Source organism: Lithobates pipiens, unplaced genomic scaffold (assembly GCF_037356315.1).
Source record: "Lithobates pipiens isolate NorthernLeopardFrog02 unplaced genomic scaffold, aLitPip1_a1.2 Scaffold_23, whole genome shotgun sequence".
Taxonomy (NCBI): domain Eukaryota; kingdom Metazoa; phylum Chordata; class Amphibia; order Anura; family Ranidae; genus Lithobates; species Lithobates pipiens.
In genome coordinates, this window is record NW_027507785.1 from 299,443,933 (window position 1) to 299,467,369 (window position 23,437).

The following is a 23,437-nucleotide window of genomic DNA, read 5'->3' on the forward strand; positions in this document are numbered from 1 at the left end:
GTTACCATAGATAACCTGTGAAGTGGTGAAGAATGTTATAGCAGCCAGCCAGCAGGAAGTAGTGCCATGCTGGTGCCTTGAAGGGCCTTTATGGGACAAGGTATGTATACCGGTAAAGCTTCCGTTGTGTATGAATACAATACCACAGCAGGCGGGATTCCCCTATCCACAACGAATGTGTGAATGGGGGAACCAAGGCGTTTTCCTTTGTTCAATCAGCTGGCTACCTTGCTGTATTTGGGCCTTTCTGACGGACAACACCTTCAACTCTTGCTTAACCGCTTGCCGACCAGCCGGCGCAGTTGTATTGCAGCAGAATGACACAGGCAGGCGAATCGCCGTTATGTTACATTGCTCCTTAAGGTGGCTCCGGGGGCGTGTAGCAGGCGCGCCCGCCCCCGGAACCAATACAAGTGCGGGCTCCCATGATAGCTTGTAACACAGTGGGAACCGGGATTCCTGTGTGTGTAAACACAGAGATCCCGGTTCTCTGAGGTCAAAAGAGACAGATCAACAGATACAAAGTATGAACAGCGATCTGTCATCTCCCCTAGTCATCCCCCTCCCCCCTTCAGTTAGAACACACACTAGGGAACACAACTAACCCCTTGTTTGCCCCCTAGTGTTAACCCCTTCACTGCCAGTGAAATTTTTACAGTAATCAATGCATTTTTATAGCACTGATAGCTGTATTAATGCCAATGGTCCCAAAAATGTGTCAAAATTGTCCGATGTGTCCGCTATAATGTCGCAGCCATGATAAAAATCGCAGATCGCCGCCATTACTAGTAAAAAAAAAAAATGCTACAAATCTATCCCCTGCGCAAATCAATCAATATACGCTTATTGCGATTGTTATTACCAAAAATATGTAGAAGAATACATATTGGCCTAAACTGAGAAAACATCAGCTTTTTTTTTTTTTTTTTTTTAAATGGGGATATTTATTATAGCAAAAATTGTCCCTCTTTTTTTGTTTATAGTACAAAAAATAAAAACCGCAGATGAGATCAAATACCACCAAAAGAAAGCTCTATTTGTGGGAAAAAAAGGACATTAATTTTGTTTTGGTACAACGTCGCACGGCCGCGCAATTATCAATTAAAGCGACGCAGTGCCGAATCACAAAAATTGGCCCAGTCATTCAACAGCCAAATTTTCTGGGGCTGAAGCGGTTAAAGTGTGCAAGCTTGCTTACCCCATTCTGTTTCATGGTTATTCCATAATAGCGGTGGACTAGAAGGACAAAATGTTGCTCCTGGCTCTCCCTGGTGCAGGTCACATGACCGAAAGCCTTGGCACTGCGCATGTTTTTTTTTTTATTCAGAGTGGTGGGACTAAAAAAAATAAGTGGACCTTGCTATTTTTGCAAGGTCCACTTTAAGATGAATTCCCTTTTAATAACCACAGAACAGGAAAAAGCAGAGCCAAATCCCAGAGATGAATAACCAAAACTGTGCGTTGTCCAGAATCATGCTTGCCCGTTATCTTATCTTTCTAAAAAAGTACATGACCCAGATGACCTGCCATATAAAAGTGACCAGAAGAGAATGACCTCAGACACTCGTAGCTATGCGGACCATCATATTGGCCCTATGCGTAGCTCTGGCTGCTGGTAAGTTTAACTGTTTACATTAAAGTAAGAAAACCTAATTGCAACATAAAAACACTTATTTTTTTGACTTACAGTCTAAATGTTTATTTATTTATTATTATTTCTTAATTAATGTATTTATTTATTTATTTTAGGAAGTCAAGGTCTCCAATATGGTAAGTGAATCCATCCATATTCTTTTCTCATTTGCTTTTAATGACTAGCATATTCTGGTATTTATTTTTATGTTCTCCATTTTCCAGTTGACTATTTTTTTTATTTTATCATTATCAATAATACCGTATTTGCTATCATTTCTATTTTCTTTTGGTCCGGATTCTGTCCCATGGCATACATTTGTGCTCACAGAGCTGATCTATGAAAATTCCAATGAATATGTAGATAGAAAAATTATATTAGGTGTGCCCACTGTACTACAATATTTTTTATTAAATAGATTTCTATTAAGTAATAATAATATATCAAAACTAATAAAAATATATTTAAAATAATAATAATAATAATAATAATAATAAATAAGAGTAATATTAATATTGATATAATATTATCATTATCAATAATACCATATTTGCTATCATTTCTATTTTCTTTTGGTCCGGATTCTGTCCGATGGCATACATTTGTGCTCACAGAGATAATCTATGAAAATTCCAATGAATATGTAGATAGAAAAAGTATATTAAGTGTGCCCACTGTACTACAATATTTTTTATTAAATAGATTTCTATTAAGTAATAATAATATATCAAAACTAATAAAAATATCTTTCAAATAATAATAATAATAATAATAATAATAATAAATAAGAGTAATATTAATATTGATATAATATTATAATTATCAATAATACCGTATTTGCTATCATTTCTATTTTCTTTTGGTCCAGATTCTGTCCGATAGTATACATTTGTGCTCACAGAGCTAATCTACAAAAATTCCAATGAATATGTAGATAGAAAAATTATATTAAGTGTGCCCACTGTACTACAATATTATTTATTAAATAGATTTCTTTAAGTAATAATAATATATCAAAACTATTAAAAAATATCTTTACAAAAAAATAATAAGGGCTTAATTTTTTTTTTTTTGTATAATTCCACTATCAAAGGGAGGGGGGGGGGTGCATGACAGGGTTTATTTGTATTTCTTTATTTGTTTTTTTTAATTATTATTGCATTGAATGGGTAAGACCTCCTTGTAGACACACCAGGAAATTTACAAAAATGCTTGCTAGGTAAAAATAAATCCCCTCTCAGACAAGTGTTCCCAAGATTTCTGCTCCACTCTATTCCTGTTGTGACAGCCCAAATTTTGGGATTTTCCCATAACTTTCAGCCCCACCAGGACAAACAGAGAGAGTAGATCTCCCTGGTAGAAACACAGATAAAGATAGCAATAAAAGTCTGTGCACTTATTTCTCCCCCCCCCCCCCCTTCATGGATATAAACTAGCCAACTAACTCCCTCACTAGCTGTATACTTACCTTGATCCGTAGTCCACGGCCTCCTGTCCGCATCCTGTGCCTAAAGTCTTCTATGTGCTAGCCTCAGGATGCTGCATCAAGATAAGAATGCATCTGGGGAAGGGGAGTGTGGGCTAATAGAAATATGCAGAATGAAATAATTTGTTTTGTTTCGATTCGTTATTTGCACAAATTCATTCAGTTAAATTAGCCTAACTCGTTTGGGGAATTTGTTTCATTTATTCAGGTTTGAATCAATTTAAATTTTCTGAATTTGATTAAATTGAACTCCATTCAACCGAACCCGGAAAATTTGAATTCTAAATTGATTCGAATTTGAATTGAATTTCATTTGAAATCTAAATTTTGGAAAATGGTTATATTCTCTCTATTTCATTTTTTACTATTGTTTTTTCTATTATATTCTTTTATTTTATTTTATGTTATTTTCTATTATATTCTATTATTTTTTATTCTATTCGAATGTATTCTATTTGAAATTTTAATTTCGGAAAACGGTTATATTATTATATTCTTTCTATTCTATTCTATTTTATTTTCTGTTCTATTTTTTTTTATTTTCTGATCTATTCTATTCTATTTGAATTCAAATTTAAAAATTTGAGTTTCAGAAGATGGTTATATTTTTTCTATTCTATTGTTTTTTCTTTATTGTTTTCTATTCTAGTCAATTCCGTTCTTTTATTTTCTATTCCATTCTATTCTTTTCTATTATATTCATATTTTATATTCTTTCTATTCTATTCTAGTCTATTGTTTTTTTTATTGTATGCTATTCTTTTATTTTCTATGCTTTTCTATTCTATTCTTTTAAATTCTATTCAAATTTGAATTTATTGTATTCAAATTTCAGGAAGAAGGTTATATTGTATTTTATTCTATTCTTTGCTATTCTATTTTTTTTTTCTATTCTATTCATGTTTTACCAAAAACATGTAGCAGAATGCATATTGGCCTAAACTTATGAAGAAATTTGATTTAAATTTTTTTTATTGGATGTGTTTTATAGCAGAAAGTAAAAAATAATGTTTGTTTTTTTTCCCCAAATTAGCAGTCTTTTTTTGTTTATAGTGCAAAATACCAAAAGAAAGCTCTATTTGTGGGAAAAAGATGACATACATTTTATTCGGGTACAGTGCCGCAGGACCGCGCAATTGTCAGTTAAAGTAACACAGTGCCATATCGCAAAAAATGGCCTGGTCTTGATGTTGGGTAAACCGTTCGGAGCTAAAAAGGTTAAACATAAGCTTATAAATAACAAATCATAACAATAGACATATCAAACTAAGTAACAATGCTTGCAAATCCTTGATGGTACCATATAACTAAAATGTCATGTCTGCAGCACCAGTCAGCTAAGTTATGACCCACGCCGCCAAACACCGGCCCGGGGACCAGCCCAGCTGACCTCAGACACCTACTGACCTTACCACTACCTGGTTACTATGAATTGAACCGTACCAACTAGAGGACACTATATCTATGATGGACCCCCGCCTTTTTACCAATAAAACCAGGTTTAGACCCCCGTCAAGGCCCCCAAACCGAGAAAAAAGCACAACAAAAGAAGTCTCACACTACTACCTGAAAAAATAGGATGGAAGGGAAGGACATTCTTTTGATGATTCCTTCTCTGTACACCTCAACCACTCCTCCCTATCACTATACTCTCCTACCCCTCCCAATCAGGTAAGTGTCAGTACTGACCACACCACTTAATATAGTTAACCCCTTCTGCCTGGTTCCCCTTCCACTCAGTCATGTATGGCGTCTGTCTATTTCATTCCTTCTCTGCTCCGGGCTTACATTTCTCCATGATCTTTAATATTGATTGGACCCTGGGCAAACATTTTCTTGTGCCTCCCCGAATCCACTTATCAACTATTTGCGGGAACTGGGGGCTTAAGGGGGTAGCTGCTTTGGGCCCCACAACAATGACTTGGCCCGGGGGCCACTTTTGGCCTGTGTTAAAGACAGCCCTGGGTCCTGCTGTATGTAGGAATGTAGCCACCCTCTCTTGCTCACTCACAAGATGGACTATGGGATTTGTAGTGTACATTGAGCAGTGCACCTGCACCGCCGCAGAGCGAAAGCGATTGATGGGTTAGGATTGACTTAGGCATCTCTGGGAACTGCGTATGTGCAGTTCCAAGCTGAGCAAATCAAAGCCATTTTTACTGCCACTTTTCTCCTGCTACGGGCTTTTACGGGCAGGAGAAATGTGCCCTGTTTTTATGGGCGGTTGGCAACACTGCTGCATACAGTGTTTTTTAGAGCATGTGAACTAACTTCCAGTGGCACCACAAGTACCAGAAAGCTGGGTTGAATAAAGGATGCCTATATGCAGTGTCTTAAAGCATCTAAATGGGCAAATGCCCGCTCACCACACTGGTTACAGAAACTGCTGACAAAGATGCAGGTGATGATGAAGACTCTTTCAAGAACTCCCTCTAGATCCTGGCTCTGGGAATGGCGTCTGACCCTATCTCACCACGCCGTGGCCTACCCGGATCTGAAATGCAGGCGTCGCTGAAGGATCTGGAACAGTTTCCAGGCCGCTGTAGATGAGAAGCGATGCTGTTCACAGAGATTCCTCTGGATGCAGCTGTGTGACTTCCCGATGTGCAGGCCACAACTCGGCAGCAGCTCACACTGACAAAGAGCTCCTGCTGTCAGATCCAAGCTGGCGCTCCAAGAGAGTGATGTAAGCCTAAACCAGCCCTTTTATATACTCTCCCAGCATTCTGTTCTCCTCTCCTGTTGCAATCTGGTAGTGGTAGTTCAGACCAGTCCTGCTGGAATTGAAGCCCCAGTATTCTGAACTACACATCCCACGATGCTTTTCTCCGCTCTGATGTTTTTCTCAAAGAAAATGACAAATTAAGTCCAAGCCAACACCAGAGGAAGACAACACTGTACACTGTACCTGAATTTCAGACATATTAGCCAGACATTTGTAAATAAGTAATTTTTCTTCTTCACTGATCAGCACTGATGAAGCAGCACTTATGGGCACTGAGTAGGTGGCACTGATGAGGAGGCAGGAATATGCCGCACTTATGGGCACTGATGGTGGAACTAATATGTGGCACTGATGAGCACTGATAGGTGACAGTGATGGGTGGCACTGGGCACAGATAGGTGGCACTAGTGGGCACAGATAGTCAGCACTGGTGGGCACGGATAGGCGGCACTGATGGGCATTGATGGGTGGCATTGATGGGCAGCAGTGATGGGCAGCACTGATAGCCAACACTGACTGGCCACTGATTGCTGGTACTTGTGGGCACAGATTGGTGGCAATTGTGGGCACTGGTTGGCACTGATTGCTGGCAGTGGTGGGCAATCATTGCTGGCACTGGTGGGAACTTAATTGTAATCAGGGCACTGATGATCAGTGCCCTGATTACATACCTAGCTGTCCCCTGTGAGGAGATGCCACTGATCAGCTCTCCTCTCATAGTTAGTCAGGTTGAAAAAAGACACAAGTCCACCCAGTTCAGCCTGCCAGTGTGAGGCGAGGAGCGCTGATTACTGGCATCTCCGTGTTTACATGTGACAGGCTGTGATTGGACACAGCCGATCACATGGTTAAAGAGCCGTGGCCACGGCTCTTTACACAGATCGTGGTCGTGCCATGTCCTAGCAAGACAGTGTGGCCACCCAGAACAAGAGCCACACTGACCAGCCGTGATTTAACGGTGGGCGGGAGGCAAGTGGTTAAAAAGGGAAAACCACCCAGTAGACATGTGCACTGCCGAAATTTTTTTTCGTTTGTTTTTCGGGTCATTCGTTATGATCGCAATTCGCAAATCCTAAAATTTGAGTATTCGAAAATTCTAAAATTAGTAAATTCTTAAATTCAAAAATCCGAAAATTCTAAAATTTTAAAATTCTAAAATAAGAAAGAAAATTTTAAAGTTCTAAATGATAACTAACTAATAATAACTAACTATTAAATCATAGGTATTGGAATTTCCTTTAAAATGTGTCTATTAGTGAATGTAAGGAATACGAATATATCCAAAGTCACAAATTATCTGAAATAACTAATTTTACATCTAAACAAATGGAACGGAACAAATTAATAATAAATAAAAATAATAACAAAAAGTTTTTATTATTATTGTTATTTATTATTATTAATTCATTATGTTCCATTTGTTTAGGTACGGCATTCAGATAATTCGTAACTTTGGATAAATTTCGTATTCGTTACCTTCACTAACAGCCAAATTTGAAAGGAAATTCCAATACCTATAATTTAATAGTTAGCAATAGTTAAGTTATTATTAGTTAGTTATTATTTCAGATTTTAGAGTTTTTGGCTTTCGAATTTCAAATTTCTGAATTTTCGAAATTACGAATTTTCGCATATTCAAATTTCCAAATATTCTGGAAAATTTGTTAAATGGGTTTTCTTTAATTCGGATATTTACGAATCAAGGGATTTGGCGAAATTCACAAAAAAACTAATTCAGAACGAAAGGAATTGCACATGTCTACTACCCAGTGGATAATGATATACAGTGAATCTTCAAATACATGTTTAATGGTGAATAAAAGCGGCAAGATGTTGATTTATAAATACGCCAAAAAAAGTGAAGCACATTTTCTAAATCTGTTGTCTCCAAAAAATTATTTTCAGAGCTAGAGTTTCCCAGCAACAAGATTTTTACCTATGCCTATGAGGGCCAAGTGGTGACCGGTCTGCCAGAAGATGTCTTTGCGAAGTCAGGGATCAAGGTGAAGTGCAGGGCCCAGATCGGCACCAATTCTCCCAGAATCCTCTTCCTGAAGGTAAGAGAAGAACACAAGTTTCTCATTGTATTCAACTATGTGGGAAGAGAAAACTTTAATTTTCTGCTTTGCTTGCTGAGCATGATGCAATTACATCTATTATTTTAGGAAGTGCTCTTGATGCAATTTCTAACATATGCCAGATAATATCCACCAGCCACCGACTTAAAGGATTTGTTCTGCTTTCTGCTCGGGAACACAAAGGAAAATGATTTGAACTGAACAACAAACCTTTATTGGATCAATGTGATTGCTGCGAAACTGAACACTGGGCTATTATTTAATCATCTATTATTCAATCATCAGCTGTCAGGTGCTGCAGACTAGGACTGGACTGATAAGCCGACAGCGTGCACACATACCGTGCCGGTGTGCGTTTTCAGAATCCATTCAATAGCACATTTATATTAAAGGTACATGACAGTTTTAGTAAAAAAAAAAAGGCATATTTTGGCATAATTGTATGCAAAAAATGTTATTTAAAGGCGTAGTTCACTTGAAAAAAAAACAGCCAGTGCAGGTAAGGGGTGTCTGTACATAAAAGCAAGCTGTGCAGCATTGAATAAAGTTGAATAATGCCCTTGCTCTAGATGTAGGCCATTTACTGTACATACCTCCTGAAGCCTTATGCCCCGTACACACGAGCGGAATTTCCGTCGGAAAATCTTGGATGGTTTTTCCGACGGAATTCCGCTCAAGCTTGGCTTGAATAAACACGGTCAAACAAAAGTTCTCTGAACATTCGACCATTAAGATCGCGGTGACGTACAACACTACAATGAGCCGAGAAAATGAAGTTCAATGCTTCTGAGCATGCGTCGAATTGTTTTCGAGCATGCGTAGTTTTTTGCGCGTCGGAATTGCATACAGACGATTGCATTTTCCGATAGGAACTTTTTCCGACCAAAAAATAGAGATCCTGCTCTCAATCTTTTGCTGGTGGAAATTCAACCAGCAAAAGTCCGATGGAGCGTACACACGTTCTGAATTTCTGACCAAAAGCTCACATCGGACTCTTGCTGGCAGAATTTCTGCTCATGTGTACGGGCATTACTGAAAAATTCCCAGAGATCATATCCCTGCCTGCAAAAACATTGCTAGAAGACTCCCAACTGCAAAGAACTTTTGCACTACAAGCCTCCCCCTGCAATCCAAAGCATAAAACAGGTGCTGGAGATCAAATAGGCTTATTCAAGCTAGCAGAAGCAAGTTAGATGTACGAAGATGGAAACGGCGCACATTGATGCCCAGCCACTATACAGACAGGTGAAGATATGGAATCAGCCTCGGCACCTCCTGAATACACTCCGCTGACATGTTTTACCCCACTTACTTACTGTGGAACCTGAAGGGGTTAAGCCTCTACATTGTGTAAAAAAGGCTGTTTAATCCTGCCTTCTCTGATCCTCACATTCTTCCACAGTCCCCAATTAATCTCTGAATATTAATAGGGAACAAGCTGCACATGCTCGGTTTGGTGTGCATTTCTAGAGAGTTTTTTTTTTCTGGGGGGGGGGGGGGGGTGCATGTGAACAGCACATGGCCAATCAGCACTGTCCAGATAGAGGGTCAGTGGTCTTGCAGCCATAGAAGACAGTCAGAGGAAAATGAAAACTCCTCCTACAAGCTTTAACCAGACACTAATAGAAGTTACAAGACTGTTCTAACTGCTGATGAGAAGATATTAACCACTTGCCTACTGGGCACTTAAACCCCCCTCCTGCCCAGACCAATTTTCAGCTTTCGGTGCTCTCACATTTTGAATGACAATTACTCAGTCAAGTAACACTGAACCCAAATTCATTTTTTGTCCTTTTTTTCCCCAGAAATAGAGCTTTCTTTTGGTGGTATTTGATCACCTCTGGGGTTTTTTATTTTTTGCGCTATAAATGAAAAAAGACCAAATAAAAAAAAAAAAGGAAGCATTTTCTTTGTTTCTGTGATAACATTCTGCTAATTATTAATTTTTCTTCATAAATTTTGGCCACAATTTATACTGCTACATATCTTTGGTAAAAATAACCCAAATTAGTGGACATTATTTGGTCTTTGTGAAAGTTAGAGAGTCTACAAGCTGTGGTGCGAATCGCACAAAATTGATCACATCTGATGTACTGGTGGCCTATGGCCCCTTTCACACGGACGATCCGTTCAGGTCCGCCTGTCAGTTTTTCAGGCGGACCTGAACGGATGCTCCATAGAGCTCTATGGAGCGTCGGATGTCAGCGGTGACATGTCCGCTGACATCCGAGCCTCTCCGATCCGAAAAAGTGTAACGGAGGGAAAAGCTATTTTTCCATCCGTCATCGGATCGGGTGACGACGGACACTGCGGTCCATCGTCACTCGATCTCCCATAGGGGAGAGAGGCGCTGTGACAGGTCCATCCCTGCGCAGTGTGCAGAGATGGACCTGTCATCTTCCTGCTCAGTGGATATCGCTCTGGCAATCCCTGCTGAGCAAGCGGATATCCACGGGGTGGATCAGCACCGATCCGCCCCGTGTGAAAGGGCCCTATGTCATTTCTTGAGACCCAAACAAGCCAGGAAAGTGCAAATACCCCCCAAATGGCCCCTTTTTTGAAAGTAGACATTCCAAGGTATTTAGTAAGAGGAATGGTGGCTTTTTGATGTTGTCATTTTTTCCCACAATTCTTTGCAAAATGAAGATTTTATTTTTTTTCCACAAAATTGTCATTGTAATAGGTTATTTCTCTCACTTGGCATGTGTATACCACAAATGATGCCCCAAAATAAATTCTTCTACTCCTCCTAAGTATTACAATACCACATGTGTGGGACTTTTCCACAGCCTGGCCACATAGAGAGGCCCAATATGCAGGGAGCACCATCACGTGTTCTAGGAGCATAAATTACACATATAAATTGTTGACTACCTATTACACTTTTGAAGGCCCTGGAGCACCAGGACAATGACACGTGACACTGACATGGCACTGATGACAGATGTCACTGATACGTGGCACTGATGACACGTGACACTGATGTGGTACTGATGAGAGATGCCACTAATACGAGGCACTGATGACACATGACACTGATGACAGATGCACTAATATGTGGCACTAATGACAGATGGCACTTATACGTGGCACTGATGACACGTGGCACTAATATGTGGCACTGATGACACATGGCACTAATACATGACACTGATGACAGATGGCACTGATACCTGGCATTGATGACACGTGACACTGATAACAGATGGCATGTGACACTGACAGGTGGCACTGATGACAGATGGCACTGATACATGGCACTGATGACAGATGGCACTATGTGGCACTGATGACACGTGGCACTGATGTGGCACTGAAGACAGATGGCACTATGTGGCACTGATGACACATGGCATTGATGTGGCACTGATGACAGATGGCACTGACGACAGGTGCCACTGGGGACAGATGGCACTGATGACAGGTGGCACTGGGGAGAGATAGAACTGATGACAGGTGGCACTGGGGGCAGATGGCAGTGGGGGCAGTGGGGACAGGTGGCAGTGGGGACAGATGGGCATTTTATTTTCATTTTTATTTTCATTTTTATTTTCATTATTTTTTTTTCCCACTAACCGCTGCATTTGACTTAGTGGTTCATCTCTCCCTCCTCACACGCGGTCTCTGTGTGAGGAGGGAGAGCCGGCGATGAGAGATGATCTCATATTTTACATATGAGATAATCTTCCATTGGATACACCGATCGTGCTGTAAACAGCCGCTGTGATTGGCCACTTACAGCAATCTGTGACTGGCTGTGTCCAAGGGACACGGCCAGCACAGAACTTCCCCGATGCTCGCTCGCGGGAGCGCGCATTGTGGAAGTAAACAGGAAGATGTCCAGGGACGCCGTCCCGGCAGTCAGAGTCCGCGCTGTAGCCGTCTTTTGGCTATAGCATGGGCGCGAAGTGGTTAAGCAGTTTATATGTACTAAAACTAAATTTCCATGTTCTGTGCACTGTAGGGGACTAGATATAGTGAATGCAGGGTCCTGGGTTTAGCAACATTTTAAGCCCCAAGGCTGGGGTGAAACATGTCAGAGGAGCATAGGTATGAGGCGCTAAACCCATATCTTCACCTGTCTGTATAGTGCAGGGGTCTCAAACTGGTGACCCTCCAGCTGTTGCAAAACTACAAGTGCCATCATGCCTCTGCCTGTGGGAGTCATGTTTGTAACTGTCAGTCTTGCAATGCCTCATGGAACTTGTAGTTTCACAACAGCTGGAGGACAGCCAGTCTAAGACCCCTGGTATAGTGACTGGACTCTGGTGTAGGCCTCGTTCTTCTGATAGGACCCCCAGCTGTTACTGTTCACCTCCACCATCAAAGGAGCTAGCTCTGAAACACTGAGTTCAGAGCTATTACATCGGGGGGGAAAGTGCATATGAGGGGGAAGGAATCAGAGAAAGAGCTCGCTCCTGCGATGGTGGAAATGAACAGTAACAACTGGGAGTCTCTTAGCAACATCCTAGCAACAAGGCAGAACATAGTGACGATATCTCTGGGAGTTTGTTGATCTGGCTTCAGGAGGTACTGCACATACATGGCCTAAACCTATAGCAAAGGCATTATTCAACTTTATTCAAAGCTGTACAGTTATTTTTATCTAAAGATACCCCTTAGTTGAATAGGCAATTTGGTAAAGATGAACTATGCCTTTAACCAGTTGCCGACCGCCGCACGCCGATGTACGTCGGTACAATGGCACGGGCAGGCATAAGGACATACATGTACGTCCCTTGCCTCCCGCGGGTCGGGGGCCCGATCGGGCCCCCGCCCGGTGCCTGCGGCGGTCGGTATTCGTTCGGGAGCGATCCCGGACGAGGGGACGGCCATTCATTCATGGCCACCCCCTCGCGATCGCTCCCGACGAATAGAAATCCCCGGTGACATCACTTCCTCTCCTGTAATGTAAACACAGGAGAGGAAGTGATGTATTCTCTCCTCCGTGTCGGTATTTTTCGTTCCGACACGGAGGAGAGCGGATCAGTAAGTTGCACCAACACTCTACACACACAGTAGAACATGCCAGGCACACTCACACCCCCCCTTTACCCCCCGATCACCCCCCCAATTACCCCTGCCCCCCAGTCACAGTGACACCAATGTCATTTTTTTTTTTTTTTGCATTGGTGTCATTTGTGACTGTAATAACTGTTAGGGCAGTTAGAGTTAGCCCCCTTTAGTTCTAATGTACCCCCCTAACCCCCCCAATAAAGGTTTAACCCCGTGATCACCCCCCGTCGCCAGTGTCACTAAGGCTGGGTTCACATTGCAGCGGTTTATGAGAACGAATGTGATTCGCACCGCACTGCAGTGCAAATCACATCCGATCTCTGTGCGATTCGAGTTCAGCCATTCGCCGCACCCGCCGCACCCGCCGCACCCGCCGCAAATTCGCACGGGACCCTTTTTTTGGCCCGCAGCAGAATCGGATCGCATGGGTGTTCACACCATGCGATCCGAGTTTGCAGATCGCACTGCGATATGCGAACTGATCTGGGGGTGTCAGTAACATTTCACTGACACTCCCAGCAGTTCGCATAGGGCAGTGTGAACTGCCGCCGGGAGGCATGCGATGCGGGAACCCGCCGCGGATTCGCGGCGTTTCCGCATCGCTCCAGTGTGAACCCAGCCTAATAAGCGATCATTTTTCTGATCGCCGTATTAGTGTCACAGGTGACGCTAGTTAGGCAGGTAGGTATTTAGGTTCGCCGCAGCTTTTTATAGCGCCAGGGACCCCCATATACTACCGCATAAAGCCCCCTGATTGCCCCCTAGTTAACCCTTTCACCAGTGATCACCATATAACTGTTACAGGTGACGCTGGTTGGTTAGTTATTTTTTTATAGTTTCAGGGCACCCGCCATTTATTACCTAATAAAGGTTTAACCCCCTGATCACCCGGCGGGTGTCATTTGTGACTAATAACTGTTAGGGCAGTTAGGGTTAGCCCCCTTTAGTTCTAAGGTACCCCCCTAACCCCCCCAATAAAGGTTTAACCCCGTGATCACCCCCCGTCGCCAGTGTCACTAAGGCTAGGTTCACATTGCAGCGGTTTATGAGAACGGATGTGATTCGCACCGCACTGCAGTGCAAATCACATCCGATCTCTGTGCGATTCGAGTTCAGCCATTCGCCGCACCCGCCGCACCCGCCGCAAATTCGCACGGGACCCTTTTTTTGGCCCGCAGCAGAATCGGATCGCATGGGTGTTCACACCATGCGATCCGAGTTTGCAGATCGCTCTGCGATATGCGAACTGATCTGGGGGTGTCAGTAACATTTCACTGACACTCCCAGCAGTTCGCATAGGGCAGTGTGAACTGCCGCCGGGAGGCATGCGATGCGGGAACCCGCCGCGCATTCGTGGCATTCCCGCATCGCTCCAGTGTGAACCCAGCCTAATAAGCGATCGTTTTTCTGATCGCTGTATTAGTGTCACAGGTGACGCTAGATAGGCAGGTAGGTATTTAGGTTCGCTGCAGATTTTTATAGCGCCAGGGACCCCCATATACTACCGCATAAAGCCCCCTAATTGCCCCCTAGTTAACCCTTTCACCAGTGATCACCATATAACTGTTACAGGTGACGCTGGTTGGTTAGTTATTTTTTTATAGTTTCAGGGCACCCGCCATTTATTACCTAGTCTCACTAGTGTACCCCTAAATTTAGGGGTGTCTACTTTCCAAAATGGGGTCATTTGGGGGGGGGTTTGTGCCATCTTGGCATTTTATGGCCTTCAAAACTGTAACGCCCTTAGAAAGCCTGAAGGCGGTGCTTGGTTTTCGGGGCCCCGTACGCGGCTAGGCTCCCAAAAAGTCCCACATATGTGGTATCCCCATACTCAGGAGAAGCAGCAGAATTTATTTTGGGGTGTCATTTCACATATGCCCATGGCATGCGTGAGCAATATATCATTTAGTGACAACTTTGTGAAAAAAAAAAAAAAAAAAGTTTGTAATTTTCCCGCAACTTGTGGCAAAATATAAAATATTCCATGGACTCAACATGCCTCTCAGCAAATAGCTTGGGGTGTCTACTTTCTAAAATGGGGTCATTTGTGGGGGTTTTGTGCCATCTTGGCATTTTATGGCCTTCAAAACTGTAATAGGTAGTGAGAAGTGAACTCAAAAATTTACGCCCTTAGAAAGCCTGAAGGCGGTGCTTGGTTTTCGGGGCCCCGTGCGCGGCTAGGCTCCCAAAAAGTCCCACATATGTGGTATCCCCGTACTCAGGAGAAGCAGCAGAATTTATTTTGGGGTGTCATTTCACATATGCCCATGGCATGCATGAGCAATATATCATTTAGTGACAACTTTGTTAAAAAAAAAAAAAAAAAGTTTGTAATTTTCCCGCAACTTGTGGCAAAATATAAAATATTCCATGAACTCAACATGCCTCTCAGCAAATAGCTTGGGGTGTCTACTTTCTAAAATGGGGTCATTTGTGGGGGTTTTGTGCCATCTTGGCATTTTATGGCCTTCAAAACTGTAATAGGTAGTGAGAAGTGAACTCAAAAATTTACGCCCTTAGAAAGCCTGAAGGCGGTGCTTGGTTTTCGGGGCCCCGTACGCGGCTAGGCTCCCAAAAAGTCCCACATATGTGGTATCCCCATACTCAGGAGAAGCAGCAGAATTTATTTTGGGGTGTCATTTCACATACGCCCATAGCATGTGTGAGCAATATATCATTTAGTGACAACTTTGTGTAAAAAAAAAAAAAAATTTTTTTGTCATTATTCAATCGCTTGAGGCAAAAAAATAAAATATTCGATGGGCTCAACATGCCACTTATCAATTTCCTTAGGGGGTCTACTTTCCAAAATGGGGTCATTTGGGGGGGTTTTGTACTGCCCTGCCATTTTAGCACCTCAAGAACTGAGATAGGCAGTCGTAAACTAAAAGCTGCGTAAATTCCAGAAAACGTACCTTAGTTTGTAGATGTGACAACTTTTGCGCAAACCAATAAATATACAATTATTGACTTTTTTTTTACCAAAGACATGTGGCTGAATACATTTTGGCCTAAATGTATGACTAAAATTGAGTTTATTGGATTTTTCTAATAACAAAAAGTAGAAAATATCATTTTTTCTCAAAATTTGCGGTCTTTTTACGTTTATATCGCAAAAAATAAAAATCGCAGAGGCAATCAAATACCATCAAAAGAAAGCTCTATTTGTGGGAAGAAAAGGACGCAAATTTTGTTTGGGTACAACATTGCATGACCGCGCAATTACCAGTTAAAGCAGCGCAGTGCCAAAGTGTAAAAAGACCTCTGGTCATTTACCAGCAAAATGGTCCGGTCTGAAAGTGGTTAAAGTGGTTCTAAAGGCAGAAGGTTTTTTACTTTGTATTTTATGCATGAAAGTAAAAAAAACCCTTTCAGACCCCCCCCCCCCCCCCCCAATACTTACCCAAGTCCAATCACAATTTAGCGATGTGCATGAGAGCCATTGCTCTCTCGGGTATCTGCCTCATCATTGGCTGAGACACAGCAGTGGGAGGTTCCTGCTACTGTCAATCACAGTCAGGGAGAAGGGAGTGGGGGGGGGGGGGTGGAATTGAGCCATGCTCTAGCAGCTCGGAAGTGAGCACACTCAAGTACCCCCATAGCAAGCTGCTTCAAAGGGTGCAGTTGGTGGCTGGGGGGAAGAGCCCAGATCGCTGGCAGGGGACCCGAGGAGAGGAGGATCGAGGCTGCTCTGTGCAAAACCATTGCACAGAGCAGGTAAATATAACATATTTATTTTTATTTTTTTATTCATTTGTAGGTATAATATCACTTTGTATAATTAAAGGCAAAACTTTTTATTTTGTTTTGGATAGAATGGAGAGGGATCAGAATACCTGTCAGTTTTTTCTTGCTGTCTGTGTCCCTGTTAGGGAGATTCCCCCTCTCTATTTTTCCACTATTTACCATTTTCACCGAAAGTGCAAGAAAGTCCCCAATTGTTAGGTTGTCACCGGAATAGAAATAGAGGGGAACTCTTTCAACAGAAACTGGCATAGGCTATAACCCTTCCTTAATCTATCCAAAATGGAAACAAAAATGCCTTTAGTTCTAATTCAATAACAATTATAATGACATAAAACCGGATATGATATTCTTCCATCTGCAAAATTTTTATTTTATTTTGAAGCATGCATGGTAGCATGTTCAGCTTGCAAAAGAGTTATAAAAAAGCCATTTCTGACCTCTGTAACTTCATGTATTGTAGAATATTTAGACATCAAACTCTAAACAATGACTCTTAGTTCAGGTTTCAGACCATTTCTAACAGCTTACAAGTAGTAGTCAGACTGCTACTTTTCTGCTGCTATGGAAAATAAAGGGATAAGAAGCTGAGATTTAGGATTTTAACTTTGAAGATTAATTTCTCCACAATGGTTACAGATACAGAGGTGAATGTGGTGCTTTTATAGCTTTAGGTACTGAGCAGGAAGCTTCTACTACTATGAATCTCATAACTGGAGTGTACATTACTAAAGTACAAACCATGATAGATAGCAACCCCATTTATGTGCCCATCATTGCCATGATGAGGTATGGATAAAGGAAAATGGAGCCCTAGGCAACATTGCGTCTTTACTACCTAAACCCCTGCCCCCCCCCCCCCCCCCCCCCCAGTTCATCCTATCAGTTGATACTTATGAGGATTGCGATGCGCACAGAGAAGTCACCCATTTGCATTGCCCCTACTGGCATTGCATACACCATCAGACATTAACTGCCTACTAGTCTACACATGTACCCTCCCTTTTAACACAACAGGTTTACTGCTTTGACCAATTGTTTCTGGTTTACGGTAGGAGAATGAAGGTTGTAAGTGGAGCACTGGACATCCACCAGGCCCTAGGCTGCTTTGTGGATAATCTGGTTCTCTGGTTCTGGTCCTGGCACATGTCCGTAAACCAACTTTGTTGAAGGTCCTTGCTACTACCATAGGACAAAGTGTACATTCTATGAGCCATCACAAGGGATCAGTAAAGTTTTCTTACCCCCAGGGATACCCCAGTGAGCAGCGCTACTGTGACATGGCAGCCTTTGCTTAGGCAGGGCAATAACTTCCTTCTCTAGCATCCTGACTGAGCCTACATACCTTACCCACAAATGACCCAGATTAAAAGAAAACTGAAACAGACCATGCCGTTATTTTTTGAAATGTGGCACACAGGAGCTACATACAAAAACCACTGCACCATATTGTGCCGTATGAAGCCAGCATCCACTTGTCGGTACTCCATTGTTGTCAATAAGAAACACATGTCGACCCAATGACAGAAAAACACGTGCAAACAAAAGGTCCTTTGTGTAATTGTCACAGGCACATTCGTTTAAGATCGGTTCAAGAATACAAAGACTGATACAAATGTCTTCAGAATTCCCACAAACCTCATTGAATGGAAATGTGTAAAGTATTAAGATGGAATGACTGCACTTTCATTGGCAGCGAGTTTTAATGGTAGAGTGCAGCGCTCGGCTGCTTCCCATCTATGGGACGTACATGTTCTACTGTTCCAATTATTGAGCAGTGTCGTTTTTTTTTCCTGGTGCCCAGGGGTACAGCATGATATATGGCGATGTGTATCAAACTTTACTAGGTGGAAAGCACTTCCAGATTTCTCTAAGAAAATTTCTTCTCAGGGAATACATTTCAACCTCAAGTTGGATTTAAAGCAATTTCCACAGTTTTTTTATGTGCTTTGTACTTAAAGGGGCCACTATGAATACATCACATACAGCTTAAATAGTTTTCATTAAATGTTTGCTTAAAATAATTTTTTGCAATATTTATTTATACCTATATGAGCATTTCAGGAAGTTTTCAGAGCATAAAAAGTAAAAGAATTTCCATTAAATTAAATTGATTATAAACCCGGGCAATGCAAACTGAACCAGGATTAAAAAAAACACATAGGGGGTTACCTTCAAGCAATACTCTAGCCTCGCCAGAGATCTAGGATGTGGTGGTCCACAAGGGCCAGAGGGATTCAACCGAAAAGGATTTGGTATCAGCCCAGGGGCAGCTCAGGGAGGTGTAGCCAATGGAAAACAAAATAGGTAGGCTGAAGAGCCCATCGCTCTTATAGTGTGGTAGGTGACTCAAATCATGGCCATTAACTCAAAGAGTTTAACAGCAGGAGAAAATAGAAAATTACTTCTGTTCAGGCTGTGGTCACCCTATGGAGGGTAGAAACATGCAGCCTTCTTAAGGCACAGGTGGAGAAATCCCTTGCTCCATGCATAAAATAAAAGGTTGCTCTCGATGACTTGGGACTCCTGAGCCTGGATCCGCTGTGGGGTTCTCAGGCAGGTGTTGGCTTTGTAGTTACTTTCATATCAGCTTATAGAATTACCTTCCTTCCTCAAGCTTATGGCCTGTACTACCCCACAGTGGCAGGTACTCAGCCCTGACTATTTTGCCTGGAAGACCATGCCTGCCTCCAGCAGGGAACGTAGTGTGTCTGTGTTGCTGGACTATGCTGTCAGCAGCTAGGTACACATGACTACGAACAAGTGGTCTAGTAAGCATTGGAAGGGATGCTACATAGGGCTGGACTGGGACAGAAATTTGGCCCTGGACTTCACCCAGACCGGCCCACTTACATTTTGAGTGTCCCATCAGCACCCCCTTACATCAGAGTGTCCCATCACCAGCCCCCTTACATGAGAGTGTCCCATCAGCACCCCTTACATCAGAGTGTCCCATCAGCACCCCTTATATCAGAGTGTCCCATCATCAGCCCCCTTACATCAGAGTGGCCCACTGAGCCATCGGCCCACCGGGAAACTCCCGGTAGTCCCAATGGCCAGGACATGCCTGATGCTACACATCCTTCATGGCACACTGGGTCAATCTTCTGGCAGCTAGGAAGAATGTAGGCTGGGGCACACTGCTGAACTGGTAATGCCATCATATGTCTTGACTGGTGATGAATGCGTGATTGACTGTATCCCTTCCTCCTCATTGGCCTCTTCCTTGACTCCCCCTTTCTTTATGTCCTCCCACTTCTACTCTTCTTCCCCTTCCTCCTTCACCTCCCTCTACTTCTACTCCTCATCTATCTCCTTCTATTTCTCCTCCCCTTCTTTCACTTCTTCCTCCTCCTTCCATTCTTCTACCCCTTTCCCTTCTGTACTCCTCATCCCCTTTCTCCTTCACCTCTTGGTCCTCCATCTGATTTTGGCCCATGGAGAGGTTCTAGAACATTTTCACTATGCCGTTGACTCAATATCTAGGACTTTTTTTTTTCTCTAGCAACTATTTAACTTTTTTGAGGAGAGATAAAATGACAACCTGCAACAAGGCAGGAATTAGTGATCAAATCCTTTTTGTGCTTTGTCTAGAGTACACATATTCCATGGCCGAGTAAATGAGATCAGTAAAAAACAAACATTCACTGCAACTCCTTCCATGTTTGGTCAAGGCTCCTGGCCTCGGTGGTCCCATGTTAACATATTCCCACTCGCCATCACTTATTTTTACAATTTTCATTATTTAATTTTTTTTTTGGTTTTCCATTGTCAAGCCCCATACACACTATCAGGTTTCTGTTTTTTTTTCCTTCAGATCTACCAAAACCATATAATATGAGGTCAAACCTTAGGAGTTTCAATATGTATGCAATCAGGCAGACCCTTCCAGGGCCATCTTTAATATTGATTGGACCCTGGGCAAAAATTTTCTTGGGCCCCCCACCTGCTCTGAGACATACAAGAAATAGCAGCTAGACTTAAAATCAGTTTACTATATCAGATCAGGCAGCAATTGCGATTGGTTGCCAGCAGTTACAGAATATCATTACTGCTTACTGACTGGTTGCTAGAGGTTACAGCACACATTTCAGCTCACTGATTAGTTGCTAGAGATTACAGCAAATGATTTCTGTCTGTTAATTGGTTGCTAGAGATTACAGTCCAGTATTACTGCTCACAAATTGGTTGATAGAGGTTACAGCACATCATCTCCTCACTGCAGGGGGTCATGATATAACTATGAATGCCACCTTTATTTACATATCAATGCAGCTGGCCGCAGCTGCTTATTAATGCCACCGCTATTTACATTTGAACGCCTGTTATTTACATGTAAACACAGGGTCTGCAGGTGAGTCACCCGTACACAACAATAGGGCAGAGCTGTGCAGCATCAGTAGCAGCACTTCACATTGAGATATTGGGACACAGCACAGGACTAAAACTTCAAAGGACAAGGGAATTTAAACTGGGAAAATTGGCAAGTATGAAGCAGCTGCTTTGGGCCCCACAACAATGACAGGGCCCAGGGCAGCTGCCCCTTTTTCCCTGCATTAAAGACGGCCCTGGGCCCTTCTACTACATGGTTTTGGTAAATCTGAAGGAAAACAAATCAGCAGAAAATCTGATAGTGTGTATGGGACTTAAGGCTATTCCTTACCAGGGCAAGAAAACATGGGCAGCAACTTTAAAAACCCACAACTGAAAGTAGTGTATTATTTGCAAGAGACTGCAGAGGATTGTGGCTACCGCTTCCATACCAGCAAGCAAAAACAGTCCCCCTTCCTCTACATTATGGCCTGGGCAGTCCCACATTAACATTTTACCAACTACCATTAATACAATCTTTATTTATTTTTGTAAAACATCATTTAAAGATTTACATTTTGGATATTGTATTTCCTCGTGAGGTTATCCCTACCCTGGTCAACCAAACATGGGCAGGGATGACACTAACTAAAAGAGAAATATTCCATACGTGCAGTGCCTTGAAAAAGTATTTATACCCCTTGAAATTTTCCACATTTTGTCATGTTACAACCCAAAACGTAAATGTATTTTATTAAGATATTATGTGACAGAGGCGGTGCCTGAACATTTTGTGTGATGTCAAGGTGCAAGGGAGCCGAGCCCAGGAGCCAGATCCTTTTTTGCGGGTCTGCGGGGAGAGAGCAAGGCAAGCCAGGTGCGGGACTGTCAGTGTTGTTTGGACTGGAGGGAAGTGAAGGGGCCGCCTGGAATGGAGAGAGGCTCACTGTGACTCAGGCAGGGATGCGTTGTGTTGGTGATCTGTGCTGCTGCACACTGCTGTCAGTGTCACTATGAGAGTCAATATCATGTGTGTCGCCCATTCCTGAGCCAATTAAAACTGTAATTTTGTAACTTTTGGAAATGCCAGTAAAAACATGGGTGTGCCAATAAATTGTGGGTGTCATGTTAGTAAATTTCAATCTGGTAGGCTGGCAACACTGTGACCAATACACAAATGTACCATGAGCTGTAGACACAGCCATGTTTAGCAGGGGTTTCCTAAACCCAGAAAGTAAATTCAAGGGATCCTCCATGTTAAAAAGGCTGAGAAAGGCTGCACTAGATAGTTGCCTGACTTCATCAGTAACTTGTCTGATTAATCTCCTTCTTGCTTGGATAGAGTTAGCTGCTCACTGATTTTACTCATTGCCTGAATCCACTGTTTACATTTAGCCTAATGCCGGCAATAGGCGTATCAAACTTTAGCTGGTTGAGAAAGAACCCGATGAATTTAGTTCCATCTATAGGCAGGCTGGTTGTACTGAAGTCAATTCATCAACAGACTTCAGTACAAACAGCCTTTTTTTTTTTTTTTTCGTACGATCACTGCCTTTGGCTACAGTTGCCAGAAGTGATCATTGTGTGATCATTGTGTTTTAACGGTGGTGAAACCTCCCACAGTCAGAATATAAGAGCACATAGGGAGGGAATTTCCCATCAATACTGACTATGTTAATTGGGAAATTTAGTGATTTTCTTTCCCTTCAACTCATGGTTTAAGGAAAAAAACTTGCATAATGTATGGCCAGCCCAACAGCCCTTTCAAACCTTACCTCCTAGAGCTCTACTCCCAAGTGTAAAAAGTTTCAAGCTTTTTTTATTTCTTTATAGTCCTATACCAACGTACTGTACTGTATCGTTTGATGTGTGATTTGCTAAAAAATACCATGAAATACCTTTTCTCTCAATGAACTGCAGTTTTCAGCCCTCACACTCCAGGGCTCGATGCTGGCAGAGCTAAATAACAGTCACATCCCTCAGCACAAGCTTCCCAGCATAGACTTGTATAAATAGAGAGAAGGGAAAGGGGGTGGCTGACCGGGTCTGTTACAATACTAATGCCCTGTACACACATCGGACTGTTGTCGGAAATTCCGATCGTGTGTGGGCTTCATCTGACTTTTTCTGTCGGAATTTCCGACACACAAAGTTTGAGATCTTGTTCTAAAATTTTCCGACAACAAAATTCGATCATTTCAATTCCGATCGTGTGTAGAAAATATCAACGCACAAAGTGCCACGCACTTTCAGAATAAATTACGAGACGAATGCTTTTGGCTACTGGTCTATTTATAGTCCCGTGGTACGTGTTGTACATCACCTCTTTCTGAAGGAACGGATTTTCTGACAACTTTGGGCGACCATGTATATGCAAGACAAGTTTGAGCAAAAATCCGACGGATTTTGTCGTCAGAAAAAATCAGACGGATTTTGTCGTCGGA

At 42.4% G+C, this 23,437-nt stretch overlaps 1 protein-coding gene across 1 annotated transcript in view; it reads left to right on the forward strand.

Moving 5' to 3' along the window:
- Nucleotides 1-1,544: 1,544 nt before the first annotated feature.
- LOC143926554 (vitellogenin-1-like) overlaps nt 1,545-23,437 on the forward strand; it is a 269,217-nt gene continuing 247,324 nt past the window's right edge. The window contains exons 1-3 of the mRNA XM_077450393.1: nt 1,545-1,615; nt 1,750-1,770; nt 7,750-7,901. Coding sequence (XP_077306519.1) covers nt 1,573-1,615; nt 1,750-1,770; nt 7,750-7,901 — 216 coding nt within the window. The 5' untranslated portion in view covers nt 1,545-1,572. The remainder of the gene's footprint in view (nt 1,616-1,749; nt 1,771-7,749; nt 7,902-23,437) is intronic.